General features: G+C 38.7%; 1 protein-coding gene across 1 annotated transcript in view; it reads right to left on the reverse strand.

Annotated features, from left to right (window-relative positions):
• The window catches only part of CCDC178 (coiled-coil domain containing 178), a 165,448-nt gene that overhangs the window by 17,397 nt on the left and 127,567 nt on the right, over positions 1-20,484 (reverse strand). The window contains 1 exon segment of the mRNA XM_065669142.1: positions 3,419-3,553. Coding sequence (XP_065525214.1) covers positions 3,419-3,553 — 135 coding nt within the window.

Below are 20,484 nucleotides of genomic sequence, written 5' to 3' on the forward strand. Positions count from 1 at the left end.
GGTGCTAAGGTTGAACAGAGAGCTGAGGAGGCAAACGAGGGACTCTTTGCCGTTGCTGCCTTTGGCAGAGCAGAGAATCTGGCCCTACGATATTTAAGAGGAGACAGCATGAGGCAGCCCCTCATGGTCAGGCTTCTGCTTCTGGGGGACAGCAGCATCCCCAGAAGGGCCCATGAACGTTAGCCATGTGCTACAGGGGACACCCTGCCTACGTTGCACTAAGCCTGAGTACTCCCAGTCACCAAAACCAGTCAGCTCAGCAAATGGGCGCACTCAGCCCAAGGGCTCGTGTTAGCGTGACAGGAAAGGAAGCCTGAAGTTGAGAGTGAGCTCAAAACCTTGCTTAACTAGTAGGGTGGATGACCAATGGTAAATCTCTGGCATGGTACCGATTTTGGTGCTTATAGAAATTAGGAGTGGTAATGCATATAGTTCTTTCTGAAATTAATTTGAGATACCAGGTACCAAAGGAAGCTTGCCATCACTGCAAGTGCATTTTTTTTCTCCCAATTTATCATTAACAAAAGCATTTTTCTTTTTAATGTTAAGTGGGATCCCTGCTAAGGTTTTGCTTTATTTTGGTGTTTACTAACGGTGATGACTAACTCCACCAGTACTGGCTACTGGAAACATCCTCCTCACTAATGCTTTGGCAATGTCACCTTCTTATTCCAGGCACAGTTGTTTCTTCTCAAGCACAAATCTTACAAGCACTATCATCTAGCTCCATCATTGGAAGTGATTGGAAGGCAAGTCAAGACTTTTATAAATAGGCTTAATAATGTAGACTGGTAATGATGAAATACTAGTCAAAGCCATCTTCCAATCTGAGGCGCTCTTTATTTTTACATCATAATTGTCCCCAAACACTGCTGCTATGTAAAACTGTGAAGTGTTGCTAGTTAAGTAGCTGGTGAAAAGTCCAAATCCTCCTCCATTAACTACTTCTAAGTCTCTCTTTGGATCTCACCCTGGTCATGGCTTCCGTAAAATATCAGAAAACACTTAGGCAGCCAATGTACTGCATCTACTGCCTCTTCTAATTCACTCTTCCTTTTTGATTCACCTGCTCCTGTTTGCTCCAGTCAAGGTAGCTGCTGCGATGTAAGCTCTTATGAGTAAGAATCACTGTTTCTGTGCACACTTGCACGCTGCTCAGCACAGCAGGATCTCATCCCCCCATGTTAATGTGAGATGGACACTAGAAACAACAAACTTGGGGTATTTCTTGCTGAGAGAAAGAGAATGGCTGTTGGATTTTATTTTGGAAATGCATGCCACTATGCTGCATGTCATCAATATAGGAACTTAATTGACAGAAGGATGGATCGATCTGACAGTAATACAGACAAAGACACCAGTCCATATATAAATAAATCACTGTCAAACCCTCTAAAATATACAAATATATTGCTGGAAGGAAATTTTCTGCTATACAACTTGGCAATTGCTCTTAGCTGGAATAGTTTCCATTTTAATTTTATATATTTTACTTTCTTCACTGTTTTAATTGTAAATTATTATCAGTCAAACTGCATGAAAACATAGCAAGTATAATAGAACACCAGAAAAGCATCAGAATATCAGAAAAGGATGTTATGGATAATGAAAGTGGATAGGGAACAGAATGTTTTCCGGACTGGACAAAATGTTGTCTTTGGTAGGTCTGAGCTACTCAGATCCGAATACCACCAAATGTTGATGGGACTTAGCTCCAAAAGCTTACTTTAGGCCATTTCTAATTTCTTGGGGTTTTTTAGGGTGACAAGATTTACAGACACAGCTTCTCAGCATGAACAGCATGCATGGAAAAATTTATGCTAAGGTGAAGGATTTCTGCAGATCTCATTTGTTGTAACATAGAATGCTTATTGACATGAGAGTTCAATTGTATATGAGGTTCACTGTACAGCTATTAAAATACCGTGTAGCATTAGATTAATGTAAAGATTCATGTGTAAGGAAACCAACTGCCACCTGTGGCTTCTTTGTCACTGCTGTTATTATTCATGAGCTTTAGGCTGCACATCGATCACCTCTGTTCTTCACTCACTATTGCAGTAGTTGAACACAGGAGAACAGAAATCATGCCAGCTACCACCCGTGCAAAAAATCAAGAAGGAGCTTTTCCATTTTTTTTAATACTAAATGAGAAATTTGAATGAAAAAAAGTGTAGTTCCTGACTTACCAGCTCTCACTGATACACAGGTCAGTGCGATAGTAATAAAAAAAATATATAAAAATGCAATTTTTTAAAAATCTATAAATTTAAGAGTATTAAAAACATTAATAAAGTATAAAATATGATTAACATTTTAATCTTAATTATTCTTCTTTACTTTCTAATTTTAATATGACAAGGATTTTCTGCATCTTTTACAGAAATACAACATATACGGAAATCAAGAATTTTAAAATTAAAATCCTCTTAGTGAGATACTGAAATCAGATCATGATGCTGATGCTGTTTAATGGGATTCTAGAACTTATTCAAGTTAGATTTTATTTTAATGCATTGGATATTAACTGTGAAGTGTAATTACATAATATTAAAATGTAATAAAATTGTTTGCACACTCATACCATGAAGCCTGACTGTTAAAAATCAGAAAACAAGGTCTGTGAGAATATGCTGCACTTCAGCTGCATCAGCAGCATAACTTCTTTTGCAATGAGTAAGTCTGAAGAAATTTTTCACTTAAGCCTTTTAAAAACCCTTCACAAACGCCATCTGGTTATGGCCATTAACTATGGGAAGAGATTGAAAGGAGTGGCTTTACAGAAATATGAATAAGACACCACAGCTCAAGGCAAAAAAGAAAAAGAACGTTCACACTATACAGTGTGGTAGGCATTTTCCATAGTAAATGTATCTGGGGAACAAGTCATGAAATGAGAAACCACCATCGTTGGAAACCATTTTTAAATCTCATACCCCCCATTGTTGCTTTTTTAACAAATAAGGGAAATTCATCATATTATTGAGTTAGGAAGGTGCAAGTCTTCTAAAAAATAGTCTCCTGTTAAATAAATCAAAGACAAATACAGTGAAAATGACAATATTGTTTACCATGGAAATAATATTTGCACAAACCAGGACAAAACAATATCCTCTAAAACAACTGAGCGGCAATAGTAATGCCGCTCTGTGTTTCTAATATTTATGCCCAATGTATTCATAATAATTTTTTCCAAGGTTTGTGAGAAATAAATCTAATCTCCCCCTTTTTTTCAATCTACACATGGTATATGTGCTAACTTACTGAATTCATCCTTCATGCAATTCCAGTTTATTAAAGAGGTTAAAAATTTATAAAACTCTGATGGGATATGGTTTTAATGCTTCATCACACTACCCATCATTTGCTTTTCAATCTAGATCAGAATGATCTTTCCGACTTCCCTGCAATCACCTACCTGCACAGCTAATATTTTCTGAGCGTTCTCCTGAGAGGCTGCCTGGATCTTCGCCAGCCCAGCCTGGTTGGAGAGGCCGTGCTGCCTCCGCTGTTCTGCCAGCACCCCGCGCAGCCGCTTCTGCAGTGCCCAAAGCTGGGACAGCACCGCCAATGATGCCAGTGGGGGGTCAAGGCAAGGAGAAGAGGCAAGAAGGTGAAAGGGAGGAAGGGAAAAAGAAAAAAACAAGGAAAACCGAATTAAATTCCCAAGTCAGAGTAGGAGAGGAAATTAATGGCAGCGTTCAAGAAGAATGATGGAGGGAAATATAGAAAGCAGTCAATAGCCCATTCTGCGCTGTACGGGCCTGACAGGAATTTCACAGTCTCTTGGTTTTTCAGCCCACTCATGCGCATTCATCAGAAACCAGTCACATCTGGCTGCCAGGATGGGGGGTTAATTTTCTCTAAATGCCTCAGCAGTTTTGTTCTAGCTGAGGCAAACTCTGTGACTGCAAAGCTGATGAGTAAAATATTTCTACTTCACCCAGTTTAACTCAAAACCGATAGCCTCGGGACATATTGAACCTTTCTTAAAAAAATAATCTTTTGAAGCTTTTTGAATGGCATATCAGGTCAGGCCAAAGTTTAAAATGCAAGTTTAAGACTTTGATGGACACAAGAGCTTTTTTTTTCCCTGTGTAAAGCTTATCATAGCTTGGCAATGTGTGCTTTAGTGCATGACAAAACTAAAGAGAATTAACTTAGCCATCAACTGCTCAGGGAGAACAATAACAGGAAAGAAATTTCCATATAGAAGTTCCTATTAATCTACCCAGCTATAACCATATGACATGAAAGCATCTAACAGCACTAAATTGCACTGAATGCGGCAGCTGAGAGTGACACTACTTAAAAAAAAGAGGATTTTATATAGACTTATAGAAAAGATAACACTTATCCTAGGAACTGCATTTGGTGCAAAGGATCCTAACCAAAATGATTCCAAGGGGAGTGCAGGAGTGCTTACCTGATAGGCTTTTGCTATTTGCTAACAGTAATTATTGATAAAATCTGCAGTTAAGACTGTTATCAGTTTTTCCTTAATATGCAAGTACTTGGAATATATAAACATGGTGTTGCAGGTCTCGCTCTAAAAGAAAAATGTTTTAATGAGGTCTGAAAACCTACCAACACAGAATGTCTTTGAAAACAGCTGTGGGGTTTGGAAAATTCTGCAATCATTGCAGCATACTCTGGACTAGTTTTAATTTAGAAAATTGAAATTTAAGCCACTGAAATCATTGCTTAGTGGGAATACATTGGTTTGTGTTTGATCAAGTAATAATTTCGATAAATTCTATAGCTATTGTTAGCATGAGGCCTTCAAGAATATGCCTGTCAACCAGATTAATACAATGGATTATACCATGCCTTTCGAAATATTACATTTCATTAAGGTCAATGCCACAGGTCAATAATCGGATCAGTTATAAAGAACCTTTTACATGATAAGATATGACTGCTCTTTGGGAGCAAGCGCAGTGTACCAGGTGAAAAATACACTTTTTCAAAAGAATGTACATTATAGTAGTATCAAGTGAGCTATTACAGCCTAGAGAATAATTAATGCACATTTTCAAAATTAATGGCCTGATTTTCAAAGATACTGAGTTTCCACAAGTCCCATTAGGTTCTATGGAAGCTGTGAGTACTCCGCATCTTTGTAAATGAGGCTGCAAAATATTAAAACAGATCTTTATATGTATATTTTTTTTGAGACCTGCCAGTGTACATTGAAAATAACATGAGGGAAGGTAGACAAACTCAATGGGAAAGCATAAAAATATCAATCTGTATCACAGCCAAAACCTGAACCCAAAATAAGAATACGTTTTCCAGCTTGGAGAACCTCTTTTAAGTACCACTATTCCTTTCTTCCTGTTTTAAGAATTATTTTGTTCCCTGAAATCTATCTCATTCTGCAGGTCTGCTGTTATTTCAACTGTTTTCAGATCTCATGTTGTTTGATACTATTCTGGAGTCTGAAAAAGAATGCAGGTTAGCGAGGAACAACTTATGACATTTTGATAGAACAATTTGTTTCAGCCCTAAGAAAATTAATTAAGTAGAAAACTACTTCTGGATTATCAAAACTCTAATTTTGGTAAAAAGGTAAAATAATTGCAAGATATCTATTTTGATATGATGAAGAAAATGGTGGTTGGGGGAGCTCAAAGGATCTGTCAGTGAAAGGTGACATTAAGTGAAAGGAATCAATGGCTATCCAGTTCAAAGCTACCCAAGCTTTTGTTTTGAGAAAAGCAAGACATTTGAAACTTTTGAGGTTTGGCTATTTGAAGAGTTGTATATTTATTGAGAATAAATTGACAGTTTGTATATTTATTGAGAAAAAATGACAGTTTATAGTGTCTGGTGTCCAATACGACTTTCACTACCATTTCTCATTTCAAAATTACAAGCCTGTGATAGCTGTTACTATTGTAAATATCCCTGCATCTAATGTATCTCATATTTCGACTACATTTTATTGTGCCTAGCATAATGGAGTCTAAACCCAATATTTATTAATTTTACAATATGGGTTGCAATATAAATAACATTTATGCATACAGCTGGAAATACATGTCTGTGAGAAAGTTACAATTGATCAAATAATGTTACAGGCTTAGAATGAACTAATGGACCCACTAATGTAGGAGGGGTCATGCAGTCTCCTGGGTTGGATGCAGGTCCCTAGCTGAGAGCACAATTTGAAATACAAAAATCCCAAGTAACCTAGCTAAAACACACTTCTAGCCCACAAGTAGCAAGTAGATTTCATAAGTTTTGCCATGATCTCCCTGTCCCTCCAGGCACCAATACTGTTCCCTTAGATCCTCGTCTTGCTCATATATTTTTTTATCACATGTAGAGCCTTAAGAATGCATGTCATGCTTGAGCAGCATACACAACATTACTGCTAACTTCATTTTTTATTGCTTTTTTTCACTATTCGAGAAAGAAGCTGTTGCCTAAGTATGATCAACACGCCAAGCCAAGTGCTGACAGCGCAGTTAACAGCATTTCCAGTGGTCAAGATATAAGCATATGTACAGTAGCCAAATATTTGTATGAAGTTCACTTTGGTTTTGCAATTTACTTTTCTGTGAGAGCAGGACTGAAGGAAAATGGTGAGTCTCACCTCTGTGCCTGGCAGGATCATGGAGCAGATTCTCCTGAAAACCATGCTAAGGCACATGAAAAACAAGGTGGTAGGTGACAGTCAACACAGCTTCACCAAGGGCAAATCATGCCTGACGCGTTTGATGGCCTTCTGTGATGGTGCTACACAACTGATGGATGGGGCAGAGCAGTTGATGTCATCTACCTGGCCTTGGGCATCATGGTGTTCTGTGAGGTATCCCTGCCCATGGAAGGGGGGTTGGAACTAGATGATCTTAAGGTCCTTTCCAACCTCTACCATTCTATAATCCTATGACAAAGGAAAAAAACAAACAAAACCCACAAACAGAAGCAAGCTCCAGATTTTGGGTATTCAAGAGGACAGGAGGAAAAGAAGCACCAGGATCTTTGTTCATGTCATTCTTGTACCTGCCATGGATGAAGCTGACACAGGTTCACTGTTAGTCCCCACAAAATGACCTTCCACTAAAGGGACTGCAGGGGTTTCTGCAGCATCAAAACAAAATTCATTCTTCAAGGAGGAGCAACAGCTTTCAAAGAGGTGTCAGGTGTCTTTTTTACTGGGAGGGGACAATTTTTGCAGCAAGTGACTTCTCTCAATCCTCATCCTACAAACAAGGAGATGGTGAGCCAGTGGCTTTGCTGGAGAGGCACCTTCGTGAGCTGCTGGGGAGAACGAATGGTGCTGTCAAGGAGTTGCCCTTGCCATTCTTCTGCTTTGGGGCTTCACTGTCATTCTCCTTCACTTGTGTTGTGACTCCCCTCTGTGCCTCACAGCAGAGGGGAGCATATGGCTCTATGTTTGTTTAATTCCTTATTTATATGTGGTACTAATACCATCAATAATATCAGTGTAAATCTGGAAAAGGAGGTGTGAACTAGCTGCTGTTGCTAACTTGCTAGAGATGAACCTTATGAATTGGGGTACCTTATTCTGTTCTCACTTTTAAGTTTTTGTTCCGATTAATCAAAATACTTCATTAAATTTGTGTTTCATTTTTCAGTAACATGACTGAAATTAAGCTAATATTCAATCTGTAATTTCTTATTTGAGGGATCAAACTGGAATAAAAAGAATGTGATTGATAGTATTTAAAGCAGAGGCTTACCCGAGCCGAAATTATTATTCCAACAGTATTGTTTCTAAGTCCTCATTAATTAATGCCATTATAATATTCGGATTCTCTATACATTAAACAAAGGGCAAATTAAAAGAAAATGCCACACATACAGAAGGAACTGTATCTTATTTAGACCAGAATAGTTTTTACTTTTGTTGTCTGGCAGTCCACAGGAACCCAAAAGCTTCACCTGCTTATCTTTTATCACACAGTCTAGCTACACAGGACTAGACTAATCCAGATTACAGACATATTTAACAATGAACCCAAAACTAGGGGTGTTTACTTGATTAAACATTAAATGACATGTGGCCCCATTAAGAATACAAAGTGAACACCACATGGAACTTAGTCATGATGCTTTTCTCGGTCAATGGCACAATACTTGGACTGCTTCAATTGCCAGTTCTGGCCAGTGACTACATGTTAGCATTATATTGGGTTATGATTACAAGCCTAATTCTCCTCTGCTGTTTGTAATTAGTGAGATTCAACTGATCTGATTATACCTCTTCCTTCATTACACCTGAGAGTGCAAAGAGAGAATCAGACCCTCTGTGAACTTCATTTTATCTTTCCAACATGATAACTATTCACAATGCAAATGCATTCTGCATTTAGAATACATACTTATATCTAAGGTGTCTGATGAAATAAAACTGCAAGGTTCTGAGTTACATAAATGATATTAGATTTTATTACAGGCAGAACTGGTATGCTGCTTGTCTCTAAAGAAGACTCTCTGTAAATTTTGCCAGATTTTAAACATTTGATCCAAAAATGTGCATGGCAGGTGTTTGCCTCAGGCTAAATTTGTTTAGATAGCCCAAGCATTTTGCTTATTTTGGTAAGGTATTCTGGGCAAAATACAATATTCTGCTCCTGTTACAAAATTACACTGGCATTTCTTTTACTAGATGCAGTGTGCAACAGGGACTCACATTTAAAAAGAGACAGCATTTTAGTATGTAATATGACATTCTCATAGAAATAATCTGATGAGAACTGTTAGTCTGTGGAAAACAATTGACTGCAGATAGCCAGTAGTAATTTTTTCCTTCAATGCTGTCCTTTGTAAGCATTCTTGAGCTTCTCACTGGTACTACAGTTGATCAGTCTGTTTGTGTACCAGTCTCGCTGAGCAAGTAAGAATGCTTATCTCTATATAACTCTACCTTGTGCATAAACCATCTTCCCAAAGTGATTTGTCATACAGTAGATCAGGAATACAGAAATGAAACCTGATTTTCTCTATAATGTCTGTTATTTTGGTCCAGGATGAGATTCGTCACTGACAACAATGCCTATCATCTCTGTATCAGCATAAAAATCTATCCGCTGGTGCTCAGCAAACCTGAAGGAAAAAACGTCTTTGTGAAAACTGAACAGTATATTTGGATTAAACTGTGAAGTCTGTGTTAAGGATGACAACTTGTGATTAAGAAAACCAATTGTTAATCAAAACTGCTGTAATTCTAACCATCATAGTCTAATCTAGGGTTTACATAGCTATGCCAGGATACAGCAATATCAAATGAGGAGATCCCAATCTAGGCCACAAAAATGGCATATTTATGGCCAGTGCAGCATTTTACCAGGGAAAAAAAGAAAAAAAATAGTGAGGTTTTCTTCAAGTACTAACTGAAATGTCTTTTTCATTCCTGAAGTTTCCTTCACCCTGGAAAGTAGGAAGCAAACTAAGCCCCATGGCTCAAGGAATGGAAATTTCTCTGATTACAGAGACATAGACACATAGCTACTCTGAAGAAAAGGTGGTTCCAGACTGAAAACAATCCAAGGAAATACAAATTGAGGCACTGAACAGAACTAGCAGCTGAAAATTATATTGCAGCTACAGTAGGTAGATAGAGCTACTTACCAAGTGATTAAAACCATTTGTGGATATTAAAATGAAGAAGAAATGGACTAAGCAGCACGAATGGAAAAATATACATAGCTGAGGCAGATGAGAGAAACAGATGGGCAGAGCATTTCCAAGAAGTCTCACTAGACTCAACCCACCATCAATACCATATTTGATGAAATGTTAGGAACCTAAATAATTTAACAATAACAATAACCAATTGAGACATCAGCAATAGACACAGCAACCCAGAAACAAAATAATGTCAAAGCAGATGGCAGTGATCATATCACAGAGCAATGGAGCACTAGATCATAGGATCATAGAATCATAGAATAGTTAGGGTTGGAAAGGACCTCAAGATCATCTAGTTCCAACCCCCCTGCCACGGGCAGTGACACCTCACACTAAACCATCTCACCCAAGGCTTCATCCAACCTCGCCTTGAACACTGCCAGGGATGGAGCACTCACAACCTCCCTGGGCAACCGATTCCAGTGCCTCACCACCCTAACAGGAAAGAATTTCCTCCCTATATCCAATCTAAACTTCCCCTGTTTAAGTTTTAACCCGTTACCCCTTGTCCTGTTACTACAGTCCCTTGACAAAGAGTCCCTCCCCAGCATCCTTATAGGCCCCCTTCAGATACTGGAAAGCTGCTATTAGGTCCCCACGCAGCCTTCTCTTCTCCAGGCTGAACAGCCCCAACTTCCTCAGCCTGTCTTCATACGGGAGGTGCTCCAGTCCCCTGATCATCCTCGTGGCCCTCCTCTGGACTTGTTCCAGCAGTTCCATGTCCTCTTTATGTTGAGGACACCAGAACTGCACACAATACTCCAGGTGAGGTCTCACAAGAGCAGAGCAGAGGGACAGGATCACCTCCTTCGACCTGCTGGTCACGCTCCTTTTGATGCAGCCCAGGATGCGGTTGGCTTTCTGGGCTGCGAGCGCACACTGCAGCCGGCTCATGCTCATTTTCTCATCGACCAGCACCCCCAAGTCCTTCTCTGCAGGGCCGCTCTGAATATCTGCTTTGCCCAGTCTGTAGCTGTGCCTGGGATTGCTCCAACCCACGTGTAGGACCTTGCACTTGTCGTGGTTGAACTTCATAAGGTTGGCATCAGCCCACCTCACAAGCGTGTCAAGGTCCCTCTGGGTGGCATCCCTTCCCTCCAGCATATCAACCGGACCACACAGCTTGGTGTCATCGGCAAACTTGCTGAGGGCGCACTCAATCCCACTGTCCATGTCAGCGATGAAGATGTTAAACAAGACCGGTCCCAACACCGATCCCTGAGGGACACCACTCATTACTGGTCTCCAGCCGGACATTGAGCCATTGACCACAACTCTTTGCATGCAGCCATCCAGCCAGTTCTTTCATCAAATTGATGTATCCCCAATTTAGAGAGAAGGATGTCATGTGGGACAGTGTCAAACGCTTTGCACAAGTCCAGGTAGATGACATCAACTGCTCTACCCCTGTCCATCAGTTCCATAGCCCCATCATAGAAGGCCACCAAACTGGTCAGGCAGGATTTCCCCTTAGTGAAGCCATGCTGGCTGTCACCAAGCACCTTGTTGTTTTTCATGTGCCTTAGCATGTTGTCCAGGAGAATGTGCTCCAAGATTTTACCAGGCACAGACGTGAGACTGGACCCCAGCATTAAAACAAAACTTATAGAATTATTCAGAGAATAAAAGATCTCTCTCCTCCCTCCTGAAAGAGAAATCATTTGTAATGTAATATCATCCAGGATGTAAGATGAATTTGGGCAGAAATCTTAGTAAACAATATGCTAAATTCAGCTTAGGTGAACATGAATAAGCAAGAGATAGTCATAGTAAGTACCATCATAAAATAATACATCATCAAGTCTCAAAAACACTTGGAAAGCTTATGTACATCTGCAATCATATACTGAGCATGAATCAGGTTCATGCAGTGAAGAAGGCAGAGGATAATGGAAGACAAAGTATTCTCTTGAATGTAACCTTTCAGAAATGTATTATATTCATTCTATGCTACACTGTACCCCTGGCATGTTTATCAAATAATTTCAACTCAGCTTTCCAGACATAACTGGGAATTTTGTACTCTCATTTTATTTCTGAAGTCATTCAATTCAAGTCTTTAACTTCTAGAGCTGATTAGCAATGGCAGATTCAACTGAAGACAGTGGGGAGACTTGAAATCAGTGTGCCATGAAGAAGGGTATATTTCTGACATCACTGTAGGGCTAGATCTGCAAAAGGTTTTACGCATCTGCTTGCTATGTTAGGCAGCTAATACTATAGTTACTCTATGGTGTTGACAGTATAGGAAACTATGATTATTTCACTGAAATAGTCTTTGATTAAAACATGACTCTTTTATATTCAGCTAATATAACTGTTTCAATACCACTCTTGACTGACGCTGATATAACTGGTACCTGACCTTCCTGTACCTGACCTTCTGGATTCAACATAACATTATTTTGTAATTCTGCAGTAGTCCCTCTTGAGACACCGGTTTATTACAAAATGCAGCAAACCAAAATGAAACTAACAGAAGAAGTGTTAAGTACTAGCCACTGCTATCACGATTTTCAGACCCAAGCAAATTACCATTACATGTTGAACAGAGACTAATATGTCACTTCTAAAACTACACTTTCTCTGTTTTCAAATGTTGCTAATCTTATATCAGAGGATCCGATGTGTGTGTCATATTAATTCAACAGTGCACTGTGAATGCTAAATTCTATGTAAATTACATAAGCCTTATCAGTTCCATTCATTGTTACAACTCAAACAACGGCAATTACAACAACTCTACAGATTTTGGTGCTGTAAGAATGGCAGATTTATTAGCGAAATCCAGTTAATATTTATCTTTTTATACTACTCAACTACCAACTTACACCTGTACGATATACAAAGCTCCTAGGTAATAAGATATTTCTTTATTGTCAAATCTGCTCCACAGACTGCTGGTAAAGATTACATAGCTCATTTAAATAAAGCTCTTTTGTCAACAGACTGGATATACTTTAAAAATGAGTAAAAGCCTCATGAAAAAAACAAATCTCAGCTGATGTGCAAGTATACATGACAAGATGCACTTGTTTTTTGACCTTTTTCCAGTTGTTAATGCTTTGGTAAGCAGATTAGCAACATTAAATTTAAAAACAGAAAACTGCATTTCAAGATTCACTGAAAAACAATTGAAGAAAAGCCTGAAAAATCAGAGTACAATCTTCTACTAAAAATATCAGTGAATGCAAACAAAAAGATCTGTTAATGGAGGCAGAAAAACATGGAAGACTGGTATTGTGATTTTTTGCTGCTACCAGGAAATGGAGACAATAGAGTAAGATCAGGATATCTTTCTGCTTATTGTGGCTACTTACTGTAATACCAATCTGAAAATTAAAAGTGGGCTTTCTATTAGGTTCCTGAAAATGTAGCCTAGAGTTTGATACTGAGTAGATATAGAATTTGTGTGATGTTATTCTTTCCCCGACGATTTTTACACTTGCTAATTTCTGCTGCTATACAAGGGAAATATATCTGTACTTATCCAGATGGCTTGCTCTATATCGTTTAGTAACACTGATAATCAAATACTGCAATTTCATCCCCAGGAGCCTGAAGCAATGAATGGGAATATTTTGCAAAGGTGCAGATAATTGCACTTACCCCAAACCAAAGGTTTAATTTTTTGTTATTTTTTTAACCCCCAAAGCTCTCATCTGCAGATGCCTACAACTTTCCCCAACTTCTGTTTGGTACTTGCACGAGGCCATTAGAGGAACATGCCAGACAGCATGAGCTCAAATGTTGAAACCCTGCAAGTAAATAAGACTGCTCTAAAGAAATTCCTGACCTTGTCATTAATTTCTCCTGTTAAAGCAGCCATAATCTCGAATCATTCCTTCTACAGATTCTACTGCTTACTCTGAGGAGATGAAATTGCACAATAAAATGCCATATCTCATACTCTGTCCCCTCCTAAAGGATTTCTGGAGTATAATTGTTAACATTTTCAAAAAGCGCACCATTGCTCTTTTGGCATTTAGTGTGGTTGAGAAATTTTTTTATGAGTTTGTAATCTCAAAAATAAAACTAATCAACATTAACATGGATAAGTTAAGTTACAATATTTTTCCAAGTGATTTAATAGTTAAAGAAGATAGATCTCATTTCTGTGAAGGTTGAATTCATGTCTTCTTTGCTACCTTTGAAATACAGTAAGATTAATTACCAAAATGTACTTCAGTTGTAGCTCTAGCAGAGTACGGAGACAACATCCTGCCTGTCTTGACTAAGGAACATCAAACATTATGACTATAAACATTTATGTTAAGCCATTGTTTCTGATTCATATAAAGTATATCCTGATTACTGTAGAACAATAAAATGAAATTCAAAATAAGACATTTTATTTTTTTCTAGATGACACATACATTTATCAGTTACCCTGTATAACTGTGAGGCAATCACACAAGACTGAGTATTCAAGGATCTTAAATCAAGCCCATCTTGCTCTCTGGTCAGAAACCAGCCTGTTGTGACCAGACAGTATTGCCGTTTCCTTTGTGTTTCCAGGCCTTTGGTACCTCGCAGTGATCTCACCAGAGCTGTTATTCACCAGCCTATTCCTAGGCTTTGCATACTGTGACCGTACATGGCAATAGCCTAGGTCATACAAGGGACACCTCTGCAGTTTGCACATGTTCCTGGATGTGCGGCTGAACTGGATGCTGAACCAGCATCCCTTTAACTGTGACAGAAACTTGACTTTTAGTTAAGCATTTCAGGAATAATGTGGCCTTCAGCTGAGCAGTGCCAGGCTTTGCACAAGTATCTTCCACATGGGTTTGCACAAGTATCTTCCAAATGGGTTTGCACAGTATACTACTCGACCAGCAAAAGCAGCCCAGAGGCTGGATATTCTGCAGGGCCAACTTGAGCACAGAGAGGTAAGTGTGTTTCCTGGAAGGCAATGAATCAATCAGAAGAACAGCTGGCCAATTAAGATGTGCATAACTTCTTGCCAGATGTTACCTCTGTGCTGATGGCTGACTGCATCTTAGAGATGCACACTGTTTCTCAACCCCTGGGGCTACTTTCATATCGTTAAATAAACAGAGCTAGGAACCATTCTATGGCAGTAAGGCTAAGTGGCACACTGGCTTTGTCCACACTGTGCAGTACAATACCCCTTCTCAGTCTTCTGTGACTGCCTCACTGCCCTAAGATGCAAATGGTATTTTAGGGGAAGAAGGGGTTAACAGCTGAATGACTGAATTAATGTGAAGGCTGTGTTTCTGCCTATGAAGATGAAATACAGAGTAGGTGTTGCATACCCTTGATATTAAAACCTCTTGGGACAGTGGTGGAACACTGTACTGTGTTGTGGGAACTGAAGCTGGTTCTGTCTTATCCATGTTCCCTGCTTAAAGCAATCCCTGTTGCATGTTATTCCTCAGCTTGTGTTAGGCCTTCTTTTGAAAAGCGCTACGTAGAACAAGCCAAAACAGGAAACAGTACCATAAATCTAGAGCACAGGACTATGGAGCAGGTCAAACTCGATCCCTAACCCTCTTTTATTTTGCAGAGCAGATGTCACCTTCATGACCAGCAGTATCTTGAGATTCCTGCTGAAAGTGTCTTGGAAAAAGCCAGATGCACACATGCTCTTCATAAACAATAAGAAATGAATTAATGGATTAGGAAGGTAACATGAAAGTTGCAGGGGGTCTAGCTTCAACAAGCTGGGGAAGACAGGCAAAATGTACATGGCTACAAGGTATGCTGTAGGTCAGGTTAGGAGTCGCACTGTGAAGGGAAAAAGGGATACCTTGAGACATAAACTAAAGTTTTTAAGTCATCAACTAACTTGAATTTGACATCCTTAGTCTAACCAAACGTTTTTTATTCTTGTTAATGCAGAGCCAGAGACTAGATTTTGGAAATTTTATGAAAATTCTTCAACCTAGTCACTCCCTTACTGACTTTGACTCTAGTTCTGATGTAGGTATTTATCCTAGACAGTGGTTTTCCTTCTTGCTCAACCAAGAGGTCAATGTAAGATGACAGAATGCCCTTTCTTGCTTAATAAACATAAGCATCTTTTGAGGCTTACACAGAGTCAGATTCCCATATCCACCACACCTACGTATCAGCTTCTTAGTACAGTCATTTATCTTGTACAATTCTTCGTATCATTCTCACTGAGACCTCTAAACAGAAACTTAATTCTCCAGTCTTAGAGCATAGCACACAAACAGGCAGCCCTTGTTAGGATCTGACTGTATTATCTCACCACCAGTATCTGCCTGTCTTCAGTCAGGGTGGGCACTGTTTTGCAAAAACGAGTATTACAGGGAAGGAAGAAACTGGTGCTCGCAGAATAGAGTTTACAATTAGTTAGATACTTAGATTCAGTCTGCAACAATACATATTATATTAAATAGCCATCAAAATAAATGGAATAAAAATTTCAGGCCTTGCCAGAACCCTTTGTCCTCAGAAGGGCTTAGGGATTCAGCCACATTTTGTAGGAAGCACAGTGTGACAGAAGGAAAAGGCTAAATGAAGTCACACATTGTCAGTACTTATATCACTCAGTAAGTACTAGAAGTTATTCATACAAATGTCTCGAGGTATAAGAAATACCAAAGATGCCATGAAGATTCAGCTAATGTAATGTAGGTTAAGACCTAACATAAAGGAGAAGTTCGGATGATCTTCCAAAGTCACCGATACACTGTATATCCTTCTTTCCGCTCTACGAAGAAGAAAGATGAAAAGAAAAAAGAAAGACAGATTAAGAAGAAAATTAAGAACAAGAACAAGAAATAAGAAAGAATGTGTCTGAGAAGTTAGGAATGAGAATTCTCCACCTTGACAGTGAAGCTCTATTTCAATTTTCAATAATCCCACCTCAATATTTCGTAAAGAAACAAAAATATTGAAAGAATACTGCTGGAAAAGCTCATAAACAAATACTCTTTAAAGTGATTGAATAAGCAAACATTTTCTTAACTTGCATTGTTCTATCTGCTCTTCTGTACTCGACAATATCTTCCCGTCTTCAAATTTTGAGAGCTCAGGCAGTAAGCAGATAATCAGCTATTGCATTTACAGTCTGAATTTCAAAGTATAGTTTATTTTCTAGTATGTACATGGACTTTGAATAGGGCAGTATACTCGAAGTATCTATGGAATAAAGTAGGCTGAATTATGTTGTTTCCATCAGAAATTATGTTTCTCTGCAAATCTTATTTCCCCCACTTTTCCTTCTCAACAGCATCCAGAGATTGGCAGCCATCAATTAGATTGTAATGCTATTATAAATTATTTATTACATTATGTTATATAGATGAATATGTACTTTATATATATGACCATATCATATATATTATAAAGCAGCACTCTACATACCAGTAAAATAAGGTCTCTGGTATAGTCCCTGATAAAAACTTTAATCACAGGATTGTATTCTGCTAGTCACTTAAAAATCTAACATAAAAGTTAAATGACTTTTCATTTCCTGATACATTAGGAAGTTTCCAGCCACTTCATCCATTTCTAAAGGAAAAAAGGGTATTCCTGTTTTCTGGAAGTAGCAACTGTAATATTCACCTACATATTTTTCGCCTGCAGGCCATGAATGTCACTGGTCCCCTCATCTGGAGGACCCATGGAAGCACAACACATTTTTGTCCATGTGTGTATGCAGCAGTTTCCAGCACAATGAAATTCAGGGTCCTTGTACATCCAATGTGCATGTGGGACTTGTCCTATTGCTGAATGGGAAAATAAACAGGATGTTCACTCACAAATCAGAGCTGGGTGAGCTCTTGTTCCAGGGCATGGACAAAGCTGGAAACAACTACGTCTGAATCTTGTATTCCACACCTTGTCTTGTATTCTGCACCCCACTTTCATTAAAAGGGGAACAGCCAAACATTGGAGTGAACAGTGAAGACAGTCAAAGACAACAACCATATTTTCAACTTATGAGAAAAGCAAAAAGACTAAAGCAACAAATTGCTAGTGAAATTTACAGCAACTAAAGTCAAATTTGCTCAGCAAATGCAATGGCCCCTAGAATCTGTTGTTTTTACATTGCAGGAAGGAAACTGGAAGTCCTAGGAGACCAGGCTTTAGCCCAGACAGATCCATGCCTCATCCCTTAGCACCACAACAGGGAGCCTATTAATACTGACGAGGCTGACTGCCCTGCAATTGCAGACTTTTAAAACACTGACATTCTTGGCCCCAGTGGCATAAGGCCTTAGGACGTGTGTCCCAGATTTCGGGAACACCTTAGGACCTCTTGGTACAAAGTGTCTGGCTCTCCTGGAAGCCATCAGTGTCCCCACCACAGAACTGTGACCACATTCTCTATTATGGGAGTGGCCCACAAAGGCACAGTCAGGCTACTTAGATCTCAGACAGGTACCATGTTGGAATCACAGACCCCAGCCTAGTATGGGGAATTTGGCATCTCTTTCCAACTTCAAGCAGGGGTGCACTGAAAACTTAGTTTCTATCAGTGAGAAATTTATTGAACCCAAGATGTTAAAGAGTCACCTAATTTTTTATTTTGGCAGATTTTTACTTATTTGTTATTTCTTTATCAGTTAGGTAAGTGTGTTTTTTTAAACAAAATGATCTTAGATTTGATATGATCAAAAAGTATATGCACCAAGTACAGCCCTAATTATACAGATGTGATATTTATAAGGCAAATACAGTAAATAGAGAACATTACAATAAAAGATCCCACAAAACTGTTGAATGCTGCTTCCAAAGTCATGTGTATTTAATGGACTCCACCTTAAAATTGCTTAAAATTCACTTCGTAGCAAGGATTACCATGGTATATTCATTTTTTCCTAACTCATGAAAAATTCAAGCATGTATGAAAACAAGGAAGTCATTACTAGCGTGTAAGCTTCAGATTGATATTCACTGTCAAGAACTTTGCCTTTGTTGAGATGCAGCCTGTATAAACCCTTTCAAATAGCAGTTTTCCTAGATAAAAGCTGATTGCAGTAACAAACAGGACGGAAAAAACACATCTTTGATTAAACCGTTTTAATGAGAAGGTACTTAAACCATTAATGACCTGAGCCAGTGACTTTGGTAACCATGAGATAGTTGGCAGGTTCCACCTGTCTGGATTTCCAAGGTTCTTAACAGTCACGATTACACAAATAGATTCAGTATTATGTTCCTGATTACTAGATAAATGAAAGATGCAAAAATGAATCTAGTTAATGCCTTTATAATCACATGTAATTACCTTAAAAGGATAATAAAAAGGAAAGAGAAATGTTCAGAAGTTAGGAAATGCCAGATTTACAGTTGTTTTTTCAAAGTTAATTTAAGACACTATGCGTTATGGTGCAGCCTTTTTTATGTCGTTCATAGTCTTTTTCCTATCTTTTTCAAAGCAATGGGTGGACTCACATTGTGAACAGATCAACATGTGCAGTAGCAGAGAGTATTTCTGGGGGAGACTATTTCTACAGAGTATAACAATATTCCAGGTGAGAAAGACCTTAAAGGGGGTGAAATATTACTCCAAAGTTTGTCGTAGATCTTGCTGAGAGCAAATGACAGCTGAGATTTAGGAATCTCTAGTTTCTTCTCAGTCTTTGAAAGCAAAGCGGCCTTAACAGACAGAGGTTCTTCCAGTTTTCCATGGACTTACAAGATAACTCCAGTATATTCCTCCACCACTCTTTTTCTTTTTTTTTTTTTTTTTCCCAAATCACATTTCACCGTTGGCCTGTCCTTGTCCTGCCATTCTCCATCCCACAATTTTCAATCTAATTCTAGAAAGTCTTAATCTCACATTCCCTAAAAGACAGTAAAAACTATGTCTTAAGTAACACGAAACTGAATTAATAGTGGACTGAGGGAAGTTTTATCCACAGTGCAAGCATGTGTCAACATTGCAAAATAAAGGAAAATTATGGAGCAAACACTACCCTACCACTGGACATCTGATAATCAACACTGTTCACCTCTGGTTTTATTTCAGACTGTCCTATTTGGTTTTTTGCAGACAAAGCCTGCATATGATTCACTCCAGTAACTGCTCCCAGAACGCTTTATATCCCCAGACACCCTACATGTCATCATGCCACATCTTATGGCATACTATACATGCTTTCACTTTAACAGTCTTTAAAAAATTTACTCATGTAGATTCACATGATTTTGATTAAATGAAACTGAACATAGTACGTAACATTATCACCAGTTAAGGCCACAAAGTCCCTGCTAAGGTGTAGAGGACAGAAATCCATGGCCAAGTGCTGTGCAGTATGGACAAGCCAGTGGTACTGACAAAGTCAGCCTTTGTGCTGTGCAAACCAAGAAGAAACCTTTGGAGTTTGAACCCAAGGAGTGATCCTTGTCCTCCTTTCTTTACATTTTTAGTATTTTTTAATTTATCGGAAGTGCCTGAGAAGCAATGCTGTCTGTCTTTGTTGCCACGATAATGCTGAAAAATACAAAGTGTAAAATGTCAGAGACTGAATTTTCTGGGTTTGGTGATCTTTTTCTCCCCACTTGCATGTTTGTTTCTCTTCTATTTTAGAGGACACAAATTCAGCTTCTAACAGCAGAAATTACTATAGTTATAGCTCATATTAATCAGTTTCTTCTTTCCCTAAAAAACTGAATAGAAAGTAAAAACTGGCACATGCCACATTCATCTTGCTTTCTTTTGGAAGAAAATTTATGCTCACAAGCAACGGGGGAAACAAACACTGCTCTTCAAAAGCTTCCCAGTTTGGAAGAGCAGAACTGCACGGCACATAGCAGGTACAGCTACCTGTCAGTACAGACACAGTTACCATATCCTAGATAACAAAATTAGTCTGT

The sequence above is a fragment of the Lathamus discolor genome, chromosome 2 (assembly GCF_037157495.1).
Source record: "Lathamus discolor isolate bLatDis1 chromosome 2, bLatDis1.hap1, whole genome shotgun sequence".
Lineage (NCBI taxonomy): Eukaryota > Metazoa > Chordata > Aves > Psittaciformes > Psittacidae > Lathamus > Lathamus discolor.